This window comes from Canis lupus, chromosome 38, assembly GCF_003254725.2.
Source record: "Canis lupus dingo isolate Sandy chromosome 38, ASM325472v2, whole genome shotgun sequence".
Taxonomy (NCBI): domain Eukaryota; kingdom Metazoa; phylum Chordata; class Mammalia; order Carnivora; family Canidae; genus Canis; species Canis lupus.
In genome coordinates this window covers 2,661,064-2,682,178 of record NC_064280.1, presented here as the reverse complement: position 1 = coordinate 2,682,178, position 21,115 = coordinate 2,661,064, and the positions used below count along the sequence as shown (strand labels likewise).

The window sequence follows — 21,115 nt, the reverse complement described above, 5'->3', positions numbered from 1 at the left end:
CCTTTTCAAGTATTGCTGAAGGCTGGCCGTTCTGAAATTTTTTTTTTAAGATTTATTTATTTATTCATTCATTCATTCATTCATTCATGAGAGACAAGAGAGAGAGGCAGAGAGACAGGCAGAGGGAGAAGCAGGCTCCATGCAGGGAGCCCGACGTGGGACTCGATCCCGGGACTCCAGGATCATGCCCTGGGCCGAAGGCGGCGCTAAACCGCTGAGCCACCCGGGCTGCCCCATTCTGAATTTTCTCTCAAGTGGTGAGCATTATAGGATTAAAACTAATTAAAGAAGAAATTGAAATATAACTAATTTCTCTTTGTGTCCCTATCCGTAAAGAAAAAGGAAAAAAATTGAAGATTTTTTAAAAAGGGGGAAATAGTTACATGATTAGAAATATACAATTGTATCCTATCATTTGGATGCTATGTCCTGGTACAATTGTTTGGAACATGAATATTGTCGTAGCCCTTGCCTAGAAAAGTTTTTTTTTTTTTTTATTTTTTTTATTTATGATAGTCACACAGAGAGAGAGAGGCAGAGACATAGGCAGAGGGAGAAGCAGGCTCCATGCACCGGGAGCCCGATGTGGGATTCGATCCCAGGTCTCCAGGATCGCGCCCTGGGCCAAAGGCAGGCGCTAAACCTCTGCGCCACCCAGGGATCCCTTCATATTTGAGACAAGATGCCCCTCCAACCTCTCAGCTGGTCTATGGACAAGAAGAAGACATAAGCATTTCCTGAAGAGTGTTTTTAAGAGACCTGAGGAAGGGCTGAGAGCAGAGCTGTGTGACTGTGATTGCCCTGGCTTTGGACTTTTTTTTTTCTTTAACATTTATTTACTTAACATTTATTTACTTGGACTTATTTTATTTCTTTAACATTTATTTACTTATGAGAGAGCATGGAAGGTGGGGGCAGGGAGAGGGGGAGAAAGAATCCTCAAACAGACTCCTTGCCCAGCATAGAGCCCTGTGCGGCGGGGGGGCTCAATCCCAGGACCCTGAGGTCATGACCTGAGCTGAGATCAAGAGTCAGATGTTCAACTGACTAAACCCCCCAGGCATCCCTTCCCTGGCTTTGGAGTTTGAACAGAAGAGCTGAGTGATCAAACAGGCAGAGAAAAAGAGACCACAGGTTAAGTAAGACCCCTCTGCAGTAAGTGATGGTTTGATCTTTTGTTACTACTAATGAGCCAGAATTACTACCAAGATGATTTCCCTGATTCATTTGCCCTAGCTATTGCTAAGGTATGTTTGGGTTCCTTATTTTGTCCTGTCATGTCCAGATTTAACTCTTGAAATAGTCCGTCTTCTGTCCTCAGGACATTGTCCCATCTAACATGAGGCTTTTCCTGTCTGTTGCTGTCCTTTTGTAAGCAATAGTCTGCTTTTGACATGATCTAAGGCTATGATTAGATGATGGAAAAATTTCTAGGGTATTCTATAAGATCCATTGACAGATTGCCCATGGAAACCTCAGTGCCCTTTTTCCCTCTACTCTCTTGGTTCACTATATAGGAAGAAGCTTCAGCTATGTAAGTGACTCATTTATCAAAGCCAAGTAATCCTCCAAGATGCAAGTTGGCATAGGTAGAAATCCACTAGAAAGTGATGTGTGTTGGAAAGCACTAGATGCATTTTTGATTCAGCCATAAATACATGAGACTCGAGATTACATATGGCCTTCGAGAATATATCTACCTGCCTTCTCTCTGGCTTTCAAGCATAAGTTGAATCCTCTTGAATTTCATTTGCAGAGTTTCTGTATATAACAGTATTGCTCTGTATTAGGGTTCTCTAGGAAAACATAACTAATGGGATATATATATATATATATATATGTATATATATAAAGGAATATATATATAAAGGAATTTATTAGAAAGAAGGAATTGTCTTGTGCGGTTATGGAAACTGGCAAGTCCAACATATTGCAGAGTTGATGCTGCAGTTCGAGTCTCAAGGACGGTAGGCTGGAAGAGCTGATACTCCAGCTTGAAGGCCATCACACAGGAGAATTCTCTCTCACTCAGGGGAGAGTCAACCTTGTGTTCTATTTAGGCCCTCAACTGATTGGATGAGGCCCATCCACAATGCAGAGGGTGGTCTGCTTTACTCAGTCAACTGATTTAAGTATTAATCTCATCCAGAAACACCCAGAGTAATTTTTGACCGGGTATTTGGGCACTACGTTGCCTAGTCAAATTGACTATCACCTACACTTTGCAGTACTTCATTGTGTGGTAGTAGTGTTTTGTTTAAAGATTTATTTATTTGAGAGACAAAGAGTATGGAGTGGGGGAGTGGGAGGGGCAGAGAAAGGAGTAGAGAATCTCAAACAGACCCCCAGCTGAGTGAGGAACACCACATGGAGCTCAGTCTGACCACCCTGAGATCATGACCTGAGCCGAAATCAGGAGTCAGACGCTCAACTGGGCCACCTAGGTGCCCTGTGATGGTAGTGTTTTGGTACCTTTTCTTCATACTCAAATTTGGTATGCACTTAAAGTTTATGTGATTAGGAACTAACTACACAGTAAAGAGAATAAAGAGGAGAAAGTAGGTAGGAAGACCAAGGAGATAAGGTAGGCATTTTATGATTTATCGTGATGTGAGAAGGGCAGCTCTGTAGCACTGACGACTAATATCTAATTTGATATAAACACTTTACTCGGATCTGTGAGTTGTGTATGCTTCTTACATGATCTCTGAAATAAGAAAGCAAACAGTTCTTCACATTTATGTTTGAGGGAACAGTGTCTCAAAATGTGACTGCCTGAAAGACAGCTGGTTGAATTTGTAATAAAGTCAAGACATAACTGTAAGTCTTCAATTTCCCATCTCCATCCTGTCATTTAAGTTTTTGGGAAACATTTGACCTGAAAAACCTATTTTAGAAAATAAGCCTAAGGGGCTCCTGGCTGGCTCATCCATAGAGTGTGCAACTCTTGATCTCAGAGTTGTGGGTTCAAACCCCATGTTGGGTGTAGAGATTACTTAAAAATTAAAAAAATATCTTTAAAGAAAATCAGTCCAAGCATTTATAGAAACAAAACTGACCCTCTTGGGGTTTAGAACTTCTGGTTTGTGTTAGCTTTTGAGATCATGTTCATATATGAAATGGAGACCTGTATGTTTCCATATTAAATTTGGGACCCCAGTAAGTGCAGTTTGAATAGCATGCAGAGCACTATATCCTAAGATGCTTAATCAACAAGTTCTACTTTCTAAGATATGTCACCCAAATTCAGTGTCAGTCATTATTTGCAAGTACAGGGATTTTAACATCCACTCCATTTTCAACTATTGCTGCCAGTAGCACTTCACATGGATTATTATTTTCACAATGACCCTATGGTATGTGTGTGTGTGTGTATAAATTATACACACACACACACACACACACACACACATATATATATGGAAACTGAAAAAAAAAAAAAACTGAGGCACAAAAAACTCAGCCTTTACCTAAGGTTAGACAGCTAGCAAGTGGCAAACTGATTTTTAGCCTTAACCAGTGTGACTCCAGAACATGACTCTTTACTACAGAATACACTGCTTCTTCTCATCTCTTATGTGTGTGTTTTTGGTGGTGGCATCCTTGAATTTTTTCCATATAACAAATGTTCAGTATGATAAAAACAACAAGTAATTTATTAAGTGAGTATACAGATTTTTTAATGCTTTTATCATGAAAACTTTTCTCATGAAGGAAAATGAAGAAGAAAAATCCAATCCACCTATAGTCCCACAACTCAAAACCTCTATTTACAGAAATTCACCTAACCTTAGTTAGCTCTTACCACTCTTTAATGTAGAGAGGAAGTCTGGAGTAGAAGACATATACACAAGAAAATGAAATTAAACGTTTTAATTGACTGTGGCCCAATCTTTTTCTGGCTGTGATCTGAGGGCAAAGATATATCCTCCTTACCTATCTCCAAAGCTACTTAGCCTCTGGGGTTGTAGAAAGATGAACCAGACATACAGCCTTTCTGTCCCCCCCTTTCTTATGAATATGGTGGGGCAGCAAGTCAGCAGATTGGAGGTAGAAGTTTTCTTTAACTTCTTGGCAGTCTTCAGAGACAGCTTTCTGTGCTCCTGTGGTCAGTAGAAGTAGTGTCTGTCTTTAGATCTGGTTGGATGACTTTCATGAGGCCACAGAACTAGAAGTGCCCAGCACAGAGTAAGTGCTCTAAATTTGTTATAAATCTCCCAGCCAAAAAAAATAAAATAAAATCTCCCAGCTACTATAGCATAGCCTTGAAGGAAATAGATCTTTGTTGTTTTTGTTTTTATTTAAGATTTTATTTATTCATAAGAGACAGAGGTAGAGGCATAGGCAGAGGGAGCCTGATGTGGGACTCAATCCCAGGACTCCAGGATCTCACCTTGGGCCAAAGGCAGATGCTTAACCACTGAGCCACCTAGGCATCCTGGAGATAGATCTTTGTTAGGGATAGGGAAGAGTCATAAGTCTGCCAGCCAGCATTGCCACTTCTCAGCGTCTTAAACAGGGAGAGAAGTAAAAGGCTGCTTTCTAAAATATAACTAAAATCATAGGGAAATCAAACATTGAGTTTAAAAAGGCCCATTAAATCTCATTTTCAGGGAAAAGGAATGAACTTTCTGTCTTCTTAGCTTTTTTTGTTTTCATAGTTTTGTTTTGTTTTTTTTTTAAGATTTATTTATTTATTTATTAGAGACACAGAGAGAGAGATAGAGGCAGAGACACGGGCAGAGGGAGAAGCAGGCTCCATGCAGGGAGCCTGACAAGGGACTTGATCCCGGGACTCCAGGATCACACCCTGGATTGCAGGCAGCACTAAACCGCTGTGCTACTGGGGCTGCCCTGTTTTCATAGTTTTTATAACGTTATTATGTATATTGTCCTTTCAGCATTATCTGACATTGCTTCTAAAGTAGCCTATCATATGATGTCTTTCTTTGGTTTCCAATAAACTGCTTGTGGCTGAGACATGTGCCTAGGGCAGAGCCTTTGGAGATGAACAAGAAGGAATTGACTTTAAAGACTGCATTCCAGGTTCTGGTAGCCATAGAGACAGTGCTGGAGCTCCTGAAGGCAGAATTAGTACTTGTCCATTAAAAAGTAAACTAGAAGTTCAAATCTGCAGTTACTTTCTCTGTAAGAGACCATGTTTGTTGAAATATTTAATGAATAAACAAATGGAGGGAAGATGTTAGCTGAAGCTGAGGTGAGGAGAGGGTATGACCCGCACCCTGGAAGAGAAAGAGGCCTTAATTCAGAGGCTATCAGTTGGTCTTGAACTAAACTAGAAGGGCAAGGCCTGGAAGACCTGTCCTGAACTTTTCACCTGCCTAGACATGCAGACTATGGCCAGTTCCTTTCATTACCTAATAAGTGAGTAACAAGAATATCTCTGCCTCATCTAACAATACTAAATAAAGGTATTTTCTAAAATAACAGCAATCTGCTCTCATAAAACAATCTCCAACAAAGTCACTCATGATCACTGCACTGCCCCAGTCTCTGCACTGGCATTTTGACAATCTTTCGCTTGACAATACACTTAGTCAAAATATATTCAGACGCTGATTAAGGATGCTCACTACCAAAAAACCCGGATTAAGGATGCTTACTACCAAAAAACCCAGAGGCATTGGCAAGGATGTGGAGTAGCTGGAACCCTTGTGCACCGTTTGTGGGAATGAAAATGGTGCGGTTACTGTGGAAAACAGTACGGAGATTTCCTCAAAAAGTTAAAAACAATATGACCATATGGGTAGCAATTCCACTTCTGGGAATATATCCCGAAGAATTGAAAGCAGGGGCTCAAAGAGGTCATAGCAGCATTATTCACAATAGCAAAAATCTGGAAACAACACAAGTGTCCACTGACAGTCAAATAGGTAAACAAAAAGGGGTATATACATGCATTGAAATATTATCCAGGCCCTTAAAAAGTAAAACATTTTGATACATGCTAAAACATGAATGAACTCAGGAGACATGCTAAGTGAAATCAGTCAACACAAAAGGATAAATACTATATGATTCTACTTATATAGAATAAGAGTAGACTTCCTAGAGTAGTCAAATTCATAAAAAAACAAAGTAAAATGATGGATGCCAAAGTCTGGGGAGAAAGGGAGTGAGGAATTACTGTTTAATGGTATAGAGCCTAGGGGATGCCCGGGTGGTTCAGCGGTTCAGCGCCGCCTTTGGTCCAGGGTGTGATCCTGGGGTCCCGGGATCGAGTCCCACGTCGGGGTCCCGGCATGGAGCCTGCTTCTCCCTCTGCCTGTGTCTCTGCCTCTCTCTCTGTTTCTCATAAATGAATGAATAAAATCTTAAAAAAAAAAAGGTACAGAGCCTCAGGTGGGCGGATGAAAATAAATATTCTGGAGATGGATGGTGGTGAGAGTTGCACAACGATATAAGTGTTCTTAACGCCATTGAACTATACGCTCAAAAATAGTCAAAATGGTGAATTTAACGTTTGCACTTTACTACACACACGCAAATTCAAGAAAGGGTAGAGTGACACAGCCAAAGGGAGAAGAGAACTTGTTTAATGCTTCACTGGTGGACTGTGCATTCTCTTCCCTTAGGGAAGGCAGATTTTTTTTTTTTTTTTTAAGGAGAGACTTTGCAGGAGGCAGACAGTGGCAGGTTTGTTTGTTTATGGAGTGCATCTTCAGTTGGTTATTAACAGGCTGCCTGTGGCAGTCCCTGAAATTTATTTTACAATGGTAGAGTAAACAGTCGTTCCCATAGGGATCCTCAGCTCTACCTCTGAGAATTTTAGGCATCCAACCAATGTTCATGAATTTAAGTGGAATGGTCTGAGTTACCCTATGCTGTTTGTCTTGAGTCTTGAGCCAACGCCATCCAGTCCTACCCAAGGACCAAGTCGTTTTTCAAAAACTGAATTTCACAGATACTTTCTGCTTGCTATCCGGGCCTGTCTGTACACGGGCGACCGTCCTAGGGGCTTTGCATACATCAGCTCATTTAGTCCTAATATCCCTATGAGGCAAGTATCTTTGTTTCCCATTTTACACTTGAAAAAACTGAGGCACAGCGAGGTAAAGTTCTTCAACTACTAAGTCGTGGACCTGGGCTGCAAATCGAAACAGGCTGTGGCCTCAGAGCTCATGCTTCTAATCATTAGGCCCCTGGAGTCCTGCTGGGGACTGGGACTCTAATGACCCTGAATGTGGATCTCAAGGTCCAGAATGGAGAATGGAAACTGGGAGTGAAGTTATTCCTTGATTCTGATCCTGCCTCTCTGCCCCGACGGCGGTTGGGGCCCTTGAGGGCTAGCGCTTTAGCCAGGTGGAAAGGGCTCGTGCGTTTAAGGTCAAACATTTTGAACCTATGGAATTTCCCTCCAATTCTGAAGCAGCCCCTTAGTGACGAATCAGCTGCCTATCCCACGCGTTTTGCTATCGGCGCAGTTTCCAGAAGATCAAGGCCGGCGAAATGAGACATCATTAAACTACCACTAAACGACATCGAGCCTCACGTCCATCTTTCTTTCCAGTCGCTTCACGACGCGACCCAGAACGAATCTGCAGTTCCGGAGTGGAAACCAGGGGGCGGGCCAAACAGCGACCATTTTTGTTTTGCGGCCGTGCGCTCTCAGAGCATCTTGACTAACAGGACCCCACGGAGGAGGCGGGGCCTATCGGTGCGCGGGGCGGGGTCTAGGGGACGTGATGATTCAAACGGGCCAATGAGCTGTGCTCGTCTGGCAGAAGCCGCCAATGGCCGGCCGTGGTGGGGCGGAGCCCACAGGCCCTAGAGGGCTTGGTTGCACCGCGGCTTTGGCGCATTTTCGGCTGGTTTGATTCATCCATTTTGAAGAGACGGGGGAGCGGGGGGCTCGTCTGATTAAGGGGCCCTGGACCAAGCAGCAGCGGAGCCTGAGAAGCCAGCAGCTCGGGGTTCGGCGGCAGCGGCCCCATCGGCCGAAGTTGGGGGGGGTGGGGCGCCGAGCGCGCGGGGTGGGGGGGGGTCCTGGTCTTTGGCTTCTCGACTCGGTCCTGTTTCGGCAGCGAACATGTCTCGGCCTGTCAGGTCAGTGCGGAGTCCGAGGCCTGGAGCGGGATGGAGGGGTGGGGGCGAGTGGTGAAGCCCTGGGGCACCCAAGCCCGCGGTCGGCCCTCCCGGCGCCACGCGCGGCCTCCTCCCTTTCGGGGCCCGCGCGCGCCCTTGAGCGTGGGGGGCCTGGCAGGCGCGCGGGGCTGCGCGGGGGTGGCGGCCGCGCGCCCATGCGCGCTCCTCCCCGCCCCGCGCCGCTGCGGAGCTCCGGGCCGCTCTGCCGCCTCCCCCACCCGCCGCACTGGAGCGGGCGGGGGGAGGGGTGTGGAGCCGGCGCCCCCACCCAGGCCCCACCTCCTCGGGGCCCGGCCCTCGGGGCCCAGCCCTCGGGGCCTGCGGCGAGAGCGGCGGGTCGGGTCGGGCCGGGCCGGGCCCTGCTCCCCGCCTCACGTGGGGGGGGAGGGGGGGACGCCCGCGCGCCCCTCGCCCCGCGCCCCTCGCCCCGCTGCCGGCGTGGGGGCGGGGAGCCCGGCCGCCCGTCTCTCCCTGCGGGGGGGAGGGGCGCCCCGCCACCGGCCCCGCCTCTGGCCTCCGGGGTCGCCGCGGGGCCCCGCCTCCCGGGTCGGGTCGGGCCGGGCGTGGGCGGGCCCCGTCCTCTCCCCCTCCCGACCCAAGTGGGAGCCCGGGACTGGGCCCTGGAAAAGAGAGCGGCTGCTTCCTCCGCCGCGGCTCGGAGCCGCCCCCGCCTGGACCGGCCCTCCCCGGGAGGGTGCGGGTTAACCGCGCGGCGCGGCGCGGCCCAGATCCCGTGTGGTTCTCGTTCCCGCTGCCCGTCCCCCCGCTCCCCCGGCGGTCGCGTCTCGGACGTCTTTGTAACCGTCTCTTTTCCCCCCTAACGACCTAAAAATAAAAGGACTAGATTCCGGTAACCAGTAGACTCGGTTCTGAGAATCTCCACAAGTTTGCTGTGCCCCAGCGGACGGCGGAGTCGCCCTTTGCCGTCCTCCCGGCCATTGTGAGGAATGTGCCGTTTGTGGAGGGGCGTGGCCTAGCCCCGCGCGGAGGCCTGTGGGCGGAGAGCGGCGCCCGGGCCCGGAGCTGTTCCCTTCCGTGCACGGTCCGCGACGCTTTCATGTAAGGCGCTGGCGGCCTCGCAGTGACCTGAGTGGGTAAAGGTCTAGATCAAAATGTCTTTAACAGCTGTCGCTTCCCCTTCTTCATTCCAAGTTTTGTGAGAAGCGGAAGTGTTTTGACCTAGAGCTCTAGAGAGAGGTCTGGAACCCGGCGAGGGCTGGTTCCGCACCGCTCGCGCCTCCTGACTAGATCGTCCGTCTCCAGCCGGTGGCGGCCGGGGTGGGCGTGAGGAGAGCGCTAACTAGCTGCCTGCCCGCTTTTCTGCCTTCTCATTTCTGCCCGCGTCTCTGATCACTCACCGTCGCCACCGGGAAGACTTTTGCCCACTTCCTGGCAAGGAGTCTGAATAGATTTTTCAGATTATAGTACGCACACGTTTGTTTGCTTGCTTGTTTGTTGGCATGAAAATTGATCAATGTACTCCTCAATTTTTGTAGAATATTCTCCTTAGGATCAGGTTAAATAGACAATATCGTAATAAAGATTTGATTCATCTGGATTGGATCTCCTGTCTCTGGAAGTAAATTAACTGTGTGGTGAAATTGGGTTTTTTTTTTTTTTTCTGCCTTTCAACATCGGTTCACTAGGTTTTGATGACTTTTTATGTTATTGTGACTTTATTATACTCATCTGCCTGAATTCGTGTTCCCGGAATTAGATATTGCACGAACGCAACTTTTTTTTTTTCCTTTTTCTTTTTTTTCTTTTTTACTTGAAAACTTTGTTGTTGTTTCTTAATATCACCAGGTGGGGATATGTTAAGCATGGCTCTGTCCCTTTTTTTGGAGGCCTTGGGACTTCACAACTTTTTTTCTTGTTTATTATGTTGTTGAAACTAATTTTAACTGTCTATTTGCCCCTGACCTAAGAATGAAATTAATTTATTGGCTTTGTTGTTGTTTCTTAATATCACCAGGTGGGGATATATTAAGCATGGCTCTGTCCCTTTTTTTGGAGGCCTTGGGACTTCTGCACAACTTTTTTCTTGTTTATTATGTTGTTAAAACTAATTTTAACTGTCTATTTGCCCCTAACCGAAGAATGAAATTAATTTATTGGCTTCTGGGGTCACTTTCATATTATTAATTTTAAAAACAACTTGGTTTCTGATTATATACTTTAGTGATCAAAGTCTCTTTGTAACTTTAAAGTTTTTAATATACTCATGACCAATAATAAAGCAGAAATAATTAAACTTGAGTTTGGTGGTTTGTTAAATTTTGCAATAAAAAAGGTCCTGCCTTAGGGAAGTGCTTTGGTTCCAAAGTGTAAATAAAGAATCTATATTATATACCTGGGGGCATTTAATAAAAAATGAATGATAGACCTTGACCAGATATCAGAATGATCAACCTGTTTTAAAATGAACCCAAAAAAAGCACAAGTTGGAAAATAAGTGTCAGCGCATCTTTTAGGGTTTCTGCCCTTTAGTCCTATATGTAATTTTGGAACTTTTTCTGGTTTTCATATTTACTGTAAATATTTTTCATCTTAATACTAATCTGAGCTTTTAAAGAAGATTTAGAACTGTGCTAATGGCTGCTTGATACCAATTTCCGTGTGCAGGAAATAAACTGATAAGCTAGAGCAGGTTTTTCCATAGACACGTGCAACACATAACTTAAGTTTTGCTCATAGAGTGTTGCTGTCTTTACCTTTTTACTGCATCTGACTCATTGTATATAAATGAGAGCTCAAATATGTTAGGCCTTGGGTTCAATTTTAGAGCATGAAATTACAGTCTTGGAGCTAGAAGGAAATTTAGGCAGATTCCTTTTACAAGTGACTTAATGGGGACCTGGACAAGTGAAGTGCCTTGCATCACACACTGGATGCAAAGGTTGGGCCTACAACCTAGATTTCTTAATTCTCAGGACTGCTCATCCTCACCCTTATAATAATCACTTTTACCTTCTGCCTCATAAGTATTGATGTTACTGTAGTATATGGCACTTTTAGCTTTTCAAAGTGCTTCCATGATTCTTGGGAGGAAGGAATGAAAATACTATTACTTGTAAAAGAGGAGAAAGAAAGCTCAGAGATTCACTGACTTGCCCAAACTAGAAACCAGGTTTCTTGAAATTCAGCTTAGTACATATACTATGCTCCTCCCTTAATGAAAAATGATCCAAATCATTCAGAACAGTGTTTGCTTCTTTCTTCGTAATGTAAGTGTACTTGATATCTGGTTGGTTTTTGTTTAGTACTTGAGCTTGCAAGGAACCTTTAACCTTAAAGTTTAGATGTGAAAGCATAGGTTCATACTGGTTGATATAAAGTTATTTTAAATAAGAGTGGTTTTCTTCAACTCAATTTAAAAATAATTTTCAGAGATGCTTTTTAACTTAAAAGCATGTTTTTGAAAAACTAAAAGAAAAACCTTTGCAGATTAAGTCCAATTCCTTAAGTTTACCAGCGATGACTTTGAAGCCAAAGGAATTAAAATGTAGAAATAGTAGCAAAACTGTATTTAAACTGCATGAGTTTTAGCTGTTATCCTTTCTACTAGATTTGCGTTTACTGTATTTGATTCCACATAGAATGTAGTACAGGTCCACAATCCCTGTATAGTTGGAAATCATTGGGGCCATGTGTGTTTGGAAGTTTAATTTTTCTTCCAAAAAATTTAAAAGTAATGGGGCCTATACTGTGCACTAATGGGTTATCACCAGTGAGTTCAGCAGTAGTACTTATGTAATCAAACACCTTAATTATCTGTAATAAAACTGAATTTTCACAATGAAAAAAAAAATGCAACAAAAAAGCCCTCTCATTGTTCAGGTAAACCTGAAACATTTGGTTTCAGAACTTTTTGAATTTCTAAATGTGGATTAGAGATTGTGGACCTTTAACAGGAGTACTTTTTCAACCTTCAGTTTTGGAAAGAATAAAATCACGTTGAAATTCAAGCCATCACTGAGCAACTTTTTTTGTGCCAAATATCCTGTCAGAAACTTTACACGTATTTCACAATATTGAAATAACTCTCCCAGCAAGGTATATGTTATTTTCATCTCCTATGTGAGGTAACTGAAGCTTGGCTAAATTAACTGGGCCAGTTCACCTGTGAAGACGTGAAAAGCAGGAATTCGGGCCCAAGTATGACCAACCCAAAACCAATGTGATCTGCCCCATGAGACACACTGCCACAGGGTATTACTCTTTTTCATGGTCGTAGCGTGTTTTGCCATCTGTGGAAGGGTTTACAATTCATAATAGGGCTTTGATGGGGAGGATCAACTTTAAAGTGGGGAAGGAGGGTGAAAAATTGTTGGAATAGGAGAATATGAAGGAGTTAATGGGAACATTAACTTGGAGAGGGAAAAGCGGTGAAATAGTGTGACACTTGGAAGAAAATGTGAATGTTAGACAAGTGGCATTGCTTTCAGTGTATACATTTTGTAACAAGAGCATTTATCCCCTGATTAAATTAAGTGATTAGATTTTTAAAGCCAACTAAAGGACACTACAAGAAAATTAATGGACTCGTTTTACATGCAAGTATAGATGCAGAAACACCAAACAGAATGTTAGCTAACAGAATCCAATGTGTATTAAAAACCTATATGGTGAAGTTGGATTTGTCCTAGGAACAAAACCTAAAATCTACTACTAATACATCATATTAAAAGACAAAAGGAGGGGACACCTGGCTGACTTAGTAGAGCATGTGACTTGATCTTGGGATCATGAGTTCACACTCCAAATTGGGTGTAGAGCTCACTTTTAAAAGGCTTAAAAAAAAAAAAAAAAAAAAAAACCCTGGCACTTGGAAAGGTTCAACACCCTTTGTAAAACTCAGTATGTTAAAATTAGAAGAAAAATTAAGATTAATTAAAAATTGGAGTTGATTTAACTTGACAAGTTACAAATTAAGGTAAGTGGTTGAATTTTTAGTGTTTTAAATAAAACCGTTTGGGGGAGGTAACATGGTGCAGCAAAAGAAACCCGGGGTCAGGCAATGTGGGCCCTGGTCTCTGCTTAAGTTTATATAATGGAGATATTGCACTCCACTAGAATGATAGTAGCATGACTTTATGAAGCATTTTACAGTTTTCATAGGTTTCTTTCAACTTTAGAAATAAAGAGAAAGTAGTTTTGAATAAAGAAAGGGCAGTTGGTTTTACTAATTTTTTTTGTATGTGGTCTTTTTGCCAGAAATACAAAAGAAGGTCACCACTATACTGTGTAATTCCAGGACACCATACGTAGTCCTGTGAGTGGTGCTCCTCTGGAGTTAGAATTAGAGCCTACACAGCCAGATGGGTGGCTTTGCAAACTTTGACTACTTGAACTTAATAATGGAGCTATTGAGTTTGCTGTGAAGTGTGACTTCTGTTCGCATTTTTAAATTCTCAGCTGCAAAGATAGAAATAAATATGACCTCATTACTCCAGATTATGAAGAAGTAGCTTCTTGGATTGAAACTAGAGATAGCACTTAACAGACAGTCATGTTGTGCACAATAGAAAATAATTGGATTTAGCACAGGACCACTTTGGTCAAACTGGGCATCCCTTTTGTTTTAAAAAACCTATTTCTATCTAGATTCTGAGAAGTAGAACGGGTGGTTAGAGAATTGCATCACCATGTTTTTAAATAACTACTATCTAAATAGCCATAATTACAGGTCTTTGAAATACTTTAGGCAGAGAGACCACAGGTTGCCAGAGTGTTTCTGTTGGGTGTTGCATATTTTCAGGTGCCACTTCTTGCACGTCTGTTTTTTGAATTGTGCACCTCTCTAGTTACTTGCTAATAAGCAAGGTGATCTTCAAGGATATTTCACCCATCAAGCTAAAATGACCCAAAGATAAACTACTCGAGAAAATCAACCTTATTAGCTCCCCTTAGAAGTAAATGCACTCTGCCCTTCACTAGGCTGGGATAACAGACATGGCTGGCTGGCTTCCACAGATCAGCTGCAGCTGTAAAGACGACAATCCTTCAAGTGACTATGCCTTCCTACTAAGAACAATTCGCTAGAAGAGACTATTAGAAACTGCTGTTTGAAATTAGTAGGAATGAAAACACCACACTTCTGTCAGAGCTAGGTCCTTTTGGAGAACTTGGTTTACAACTCTAGAGCTTCAGATGAGGCGTTGCTGAACCCAATTCTACATCCAGCTTCTCTGCCAACAAATAGGGCCCACTTGTGCCCAGACGTGAGGTTATCCCCATTACACGCATTGTCACTGTACTTTGATCCTATCAAGATACTGCTTCATTTAAATTTCCCCTGGAAAAAAAAAATTTCCCCTGAAATCTACTTTTCCCCAAATGCTTTTGTCTTCCTCTGTGTGGTGAGGTACTCCACACTTGTGATGTGCCATTGCCTTCGGTGGAGTGAGTCACTAAGCCTGCTGGGCTACAGATTTGTACCTGGTGGAGTTAAAATAACCAAAAGAGTCCACTGAGGTTCCCAAGACACTGCTGCAGACAGGACTCCACTGGGTGGGTAGCGTGCACATTTGAGGCCCCTTCAGCCTGAGCCGCTTGAAGCTTCTCTCCTTAAATGCATAGGTTTTACACTCAACTTACGTTGGGAAAAATCTGGCCCATGTTATTTATCTAATATTTTCTTCTACTCACGGAAATTTGTATTTGTGACCTTTAAACACAATATTTTCCTATATGGAAAGAATATGGTGGAACTGAAGATCTTTTAGGAATAGGAAGTGCCATGTAAGAGTATTTATGTATCTAGCCTGAAACATTAGCAAGTTGATTAAGGACTTAGTAAGAGATTGTGACAATGAGCTAATAAACACCTGCCTGGCTCATCATTTAAGACTCCACTCCCATTTTCTGCAGAAATTATACCCTCCATTTGAAACACGTAGGAGTGCTTTCCTATAATGTTCATTTTACTTAACTGTTTTCTTGCGTCTTGTGAGCTTTAGTTGTAAGTAACAGTAGTACAAGACACAGTCAAAGGAATAAATCTTAGCCAAGAGGAACTTGAAGCATAAGATGAATGAAACAATTCTAAGAAGTTACTCTTGAGTTCAGGTATCCTCACTTCTCTGAACTAATGTTTTTAACGTCCTGAGATACTTTAGTATATGAATAATCTTTGAGAAATAGAAGAATGGCGGGAGACAAGTGGCCCAAGTTTCAAGGGGGGAGGGTAGTGATACAGGAACTTGTAGATCTGCAGAAACTTCAGTAGTCTCCATTCTGTAGAGTTCAATTTGAACAACTACAAAGGGGGAAGGTTCGAGAGGTTGCAGCCAGCAACAATGCCCCATCAGTATTGGTTCTAATGGGCTTGAGTTGGAAAATTGGCTTTACTACTTGATAGCTTGCAGTGATAGGAAAGTTCATGAGCCTGTCTGAGCATTAGATTGTTCAGATAAAATTGAATTCATGTTAATTAACTCTTCTGAGATTGTGGGGATTAAATGAGAATTTAGGTGAAGTAGCTATCTGGTGCATCGTACTAACTGCTGTTTGTAATAATTTTAAATTCAGCATGATAAAAAAAGTCTCATAGGTCAGTAGTCTTCCTGGTGTTGGCTTTCAGGGATATCTCAAGCATTGGATTCAGATTTTGTTTTTAAAATATTGGTAATTTGAGAGATCAAAGTTAAGCAGATTTCATTAATGCAGAACTTTCTAAGTTTTCACTCGTTTAAGGAGGTGATAATATCCAAAATGATCTGACCAGGAAATCTTTAGAAAATCTATCTTGACAGAACACAATTTGGGAAAATCTGTAATGAGAAAATTCTTTAAATTTGAAATTATAAAACAAGTTTATGATCTTAGCATACTGCTTTTACTCTTTACTAGCTGTGTTTTATTTTGTGGTTCCTGGGAATATTTAGTGCAAACAAAAAAAGGTTTATTTTTTTTTAAAGCTTCACTATCGGTTTAAACAAACCCATTTATTTTTAAAAAATTAGAGTAAAATACTGGCCCTTTTTTCTTTCTTTCTTTCTTTTTTTTTTTAGAAAGTGAGTGAGTAAATGGGGTAGGGGAGGGGCAGAAGTAGAGAGAGAATCTTAAGCAGGCTCCACGCCCAGCCAGGAGCCCGACCTGGGACCCTGTCTCATGACCTGAGCGGACCCTTAACTGACTGAGGTTTCTCTTTCAACAAGGATTTTGACAGAGCTTCACAGGAGGTCCTTGTGGGGAAAATGAAATGTGAGCAGAATGCTAGTTTGCTGTGATGGACTTGTACCTCAGTAGCCATACCCAGGGAAGACAAATCTATTTATTCATAGATTGATGTCAGCCTGAAAGAACATTTCCACTGATGCCTTAAAGGACTTTGTTCTTGGCTTATGTTGATTAAGTTTGTGGATAATACGAAGTTGAGAAAGATAATATGCTGAAATGAACTACAGAAAAGTTTTAGGTCTTGGGAAAAGGAGGCTTTAGTTACTGGAATTGCAATATATAGTACATTGTGTGATATAATAGCCCAAGAGGCAGTTGAGTTCTTGGATTGCATTATTACACATACAGAGAAGAATACGGGGAGGAAATTTATAATCCTGATCTCCCTTTGTCCTCCATATACACCTTTATGAACTATGCTATGTTGTTATGATTAGATTGGGGCACTACTTGATCAACTTGACAAAATCCCAGGTGATACAAAGGGTAACAATTAGGTCATGAAGATGCTTGAAATAAGTTATGAAGAAGGATTAAAGGAACCCTGAAGAAAAAAGTGGAAACTGTCCTATAAAGTGTAAGGGCCTTTCTTTGGGGGAGGGGTTAGATTGAATCCATGGTAATTCAGAAGATACACGTGACAGAATCAGTGAGTGGACCTGAGAGGCAGATTTCACGATAAAAAGAACTATTTCATTATTGGAATTTTCTTAGAATAAGCTGCCTTAGGAGGTCATAGGAGGTCCTTAGAATTCCCTCCTAGGGATATTTGTTGATAGGATAGCAAGTTTGGGGTAAGATTGGATTAGATCATCTAAAGTCCATTAGTTCTAGTACATATAGTACACCTCATGTTATCGTCATACCATCCTACCTCCTCCCCACCAAACTTGGATAGGTTTTATGAGTGCTTAAGCTGGGAAAAGTAAGTTTTTAAAAGAGATAGGAAAGTAGGGGTGCCTGATTGGCTAAGTTGGTAGAGCATGCCGCTCTTGATTTCTGGGTTGTGAGTTCAAGCCTCGCACTGGGGGTAGAGATTACTTAAAAACAAACAAACAAAAAAACAAACTGGGGCACCTGGATGACTCAGTCAGTTGAGCATCTGATTCTTGATTTCAGCTCAGGTCATAATCTCAGAGTTGTGAGATCCAGCCCTGTGCCGGGCTTGTCAGGCTCTGCACTAGGCATGGAGCCTGCTTAAGATTCTCTCTCTCCCTCTCCCTCTGCTCCTCAAAATAGAGAGCTCTCTTTCTCTCTCTCAAAATACTTTTTAAAAATCTTTAAGCGGGGGCACCTGTGTGGCTCAGTCATTTAAGCCTCCAACTCTTGATCTCAGAGTCCTGAATTCAAGTTCTGTGTTGGGCTCTATGCCCAGCGTGGAGCCCACTTAATTTAAAATTTAAAAAGATAGGAAATTAAAACAGGAAGAGATGTTATTCTTTTGCTGCCATGGATCAATAACAAATTGTTTTTTGTAAAGGTAAAAATAAAAATGACTTTAGAAATCTCCTTTTGCAATCCACTTTCTATTCTAGAGCAGTGGGTCTCAAACTGTTTGGATGAGATCACTGCATACGAGGATACAAATCACCTGAAACAAGTTTCAGGAACTTACTATTATTTAGATAAGGTTTTCTCTGATATTTTTCATTTGCTTGGTTGTTATTTTAATGTTGCTGATACACCAGTAAATTCATTTCAGGACCCAGTTGTGGGTTATGACCTGCCAGTTGAAAAACATTGTTCTGCAGGATCTCATTCATCTGACCAAATGAGGTATTTACCACTCAGGTGATGAGTGAAAAAAGCAATGTTGGGGGATCCCTGGGTGGCTCCGGTTTAGCGCTTGCCTTTGGCCCAAGGCATTGATCCTGGAGTTCTGGGATGAGTCCCACATCAGGCACCCTGCATGGAGCCTGCTTCTCCCTCTGCCTGTGTCTCCGCCTCTCTTTCTGTGTGTCTCTCATGAATAAATAAAATCTTAAAAAAAAAAAAACAAATTTTTTTTTTTTGGTTATTTTAGGTTTCTCAAAATTCAAATTTCAAATGTGCCTTAAGTGCCTAGTGAGGAACTTGTTAAATTTTATAAAGTTAGCAAGATGGATTTTTTAAAAAATCCTTCCCTGCATTGGCCAGAACTTCTTTAGGGTAGAAATGGAAGTGTAGTCTGTTGATTGAGCTAAATAATATAATAAATTGTCTAAAAGGCTCTCCAGTTTGCCTTGAGAAAATGGTTTTGTGGTCTTCAAGTAGTATAAAGCTTAGGTTGTCAATAATTTAATATGTAATTAAATTTACTTCCGAATATATCGGAAGTTCTGCTTCCTCCTCCAGAGTTATTAACTTGTTATTGGTCTCCATATTTTGATTTGCTGGCTTGTTATAAAGTAGAGCTGGATTATATGGGCTTTTTTTTTTTTTTTTTTTTTTCTCCCTCTATAGATGAGGTTAAAGAGAGGGGCACTTGGCTGGCTCAATTGGTAGAGCATGTGACTTGTGATCTCAGGGTCATGAGTTCAAGCCCCATGTTGGGCCAAGAGCTTACTTTTACAGGGGGGTGGGTGCTGGCTGGCTCAGTCGGTTAAATGTCCAACTCTTGGTTTAGGCTCAGGTCATGATGTCAGGATGGTGAGATCAAGCCCACCATAGGGCTCTTCAGTCTCTGCACTGGGCATATAGTCTGCTTAAGATTCTCTCTTCCTGTGCCACACACACACACACACACACACACCCCTGGTATCTCCCTCTCTTAAAAAAAAAAAAAAAAGCTAGAGGTTAGATAAAGTCATCTCAAAAGTGAAAATTTTCATCTTAAACACTGATGGTTGACTCTTCAGAATGTTGGTTGGAGGTACGTCAGATTTCACAAATATCATTGTTTTGGTCTTAGTTGCTGCTATAAAAGCATTTGGGGTGTAGACTTCTCAGCATTTAGTAGAAAGAAGTTGATTAGTGGAAGAAAAATGTCCCTATTGCTTCTTGAGTTTCTTGAGTTATCCACATTTGGTGCCAAAACCAGATCTTTTCATGTTCTTTGTCCAGCTTCCCACTTTACCCTTTGTTTTTGCACTTTGACCTGATGTAAAAGGGGGAACTTCTCATCTCAGAGCCCTCTGGTGATCATTCAGGAATTGGTTCATTGTGACCAAGGTACATTTAGAATCTAGATAGGAAAAAAAAAAAAAAGAATCTAGATAGATCATGTAAGTTTGTAAAGTAAGAGCACACACAGTTGAAGTTTCTGTGTTCCTATACTGTTGGCCCCTTAAACACTTGAGTGTGAACTGCATGGGTCCATTTCTATGCAGATTTATTCAGTGAATACAGCATAGCACTATAAATCTCTTTTCTCATCCTTAGGATTTTCTCAGTAACATTTTTTTTTCTCTAGGTTACTTTATTGTAGGAATGGAGTATATAATACATATGACATAAAAAATATGTGTCGATCAACTATTCCTGATTAAGACTTCTGGTCCACAATGGGGTATTTGTGGTTAAGTTTGGGGGGAGGGATCAAAAGTTATCGGGAATTTTCCCTAAGACATTCATTTTTTTAAAATAGTAACTTAATCATCATGTTAAAATAATTCATTAATGGGCAGCCCCGGTGGCACAGCGGTTTAGCACCACCTGCAGCCCAGGGTGAGATCCTGGAGACCTGGGATCGAGTCCTATGTCGGGCTCCCTGCATGGAGCCTGCTTCTCCCTCTGCCCGTGTCTCTGCCTCTCTCTCTGAATGAATAAATAAATAAATCTTTAAAAAAATAAAATAAAATAATTCATTAAAAGTGTTACTCATGTATGTTCACAATTGAAAGGGATTCTGGGGGAACAAGTTAGTACTTACAGGTATTAATAGCTGCTTTTTGTTGGTTACCTGTGTACCTGGCACTCACAACAATCTTGAGGGATAGGTGTTGTTACTCATGTTTTACAGGTGAGGAAACTGAAGTTCAGTGAGGGGGAAGTAACTTGCTCAAGGACATACAGCTAGTAAGTGGCAGAGCCAGGATTTAAACCCAGTTCCAAAATCTGTGTTTTTAACCTTCTGTGTTATAGTCAAATTTTTTGTCCTCTCAGGTCTGGTTGTTGTCTAGTTATTGATGCTCATTTTACACTGAGGAGTTGGCTTAGCTTTGGCATTAAGTAATGGTATTTCGAGGAAATAATGTTTCTTTGTTTTCAACTTGAAGTAGAACTTCTCATGCCCTTAATTAGACTTAAATATTACTCCTAAATATTTGTTTCCATCCCAATATATCTTCTCAATTTTTAGTTTATACAGAAGTTCATTAAAAATCCCTTTCCACCTTAAGGTAAATCTCTAGGTAGTGGAATAATATTTCTACTATTGTTTTGAAGCTTTTTAATTTATTTTCAAAGATTTTATTTATTCATGAGAGACACAGAAAGAGAGGCAGAGACACAGGCAGAGGGAGAAGCAGGATCCCGGTGGGAACTCTGATGCAGGACTCGATCCTGGCACCCCAGGATCACGACCTGAGCCAAAGGCAGATGCTCAACCACTGAGCCACCCGGGCGTCCCTATTTATTTATTTTTTAAATATTTTATTTATTTATTCATGAGAGAGGCAGAGACACAAGGCAGAGGAAGAAGCAGGCTCCCTGTGGGGAGCCTGATGCAGGCCTCGATCCCAGGACCCCATGACCTGAGTCAAAGGCAGACACTCAACCACTGAGCCACCGAGGTGCCCCTGTTTACTTTTTTAAAGACTGTATGACAGAGAGAGAGCACAAGCAGGGTGAGTGGCAGGCAGAGGGAGAGGGAGAAGCAGGAGCCCAATTCAGGACTTGATCTCGG

At 42.2% G+C, this 21,115-nt stretch overlaps 1 protein-coding gene across 2 annotated transcripts in view; it reads left to right on the top strand.

Annotated features, from left to right (window-relative positions):
* Window positions 1-7,788: 7,788 nt before the first annotated feature.
* Window positions 7,789-21,115, top strand: part of NUCKS1 (nuclear casein kinase and cyclin dependent kinase substrate 1) — a 34,416-nt gene continuing 21,089 nt past the window's right edge. For both annotated transcript variants that reach the window (XM_025421094.3, XM_025421093.3), the window contains exon 1: window positions 7,789-8,067. In XM_025421094.3, coding sequence (XP_025276879.1) covers window positions 8,051-8,067 — 17 coding nt within the window. In that variant the 5' untranslated portion in view covers window positions 7,789-8,050. The remainder of the gene's footprint in view (window positions 8,068-21,115) is intronic.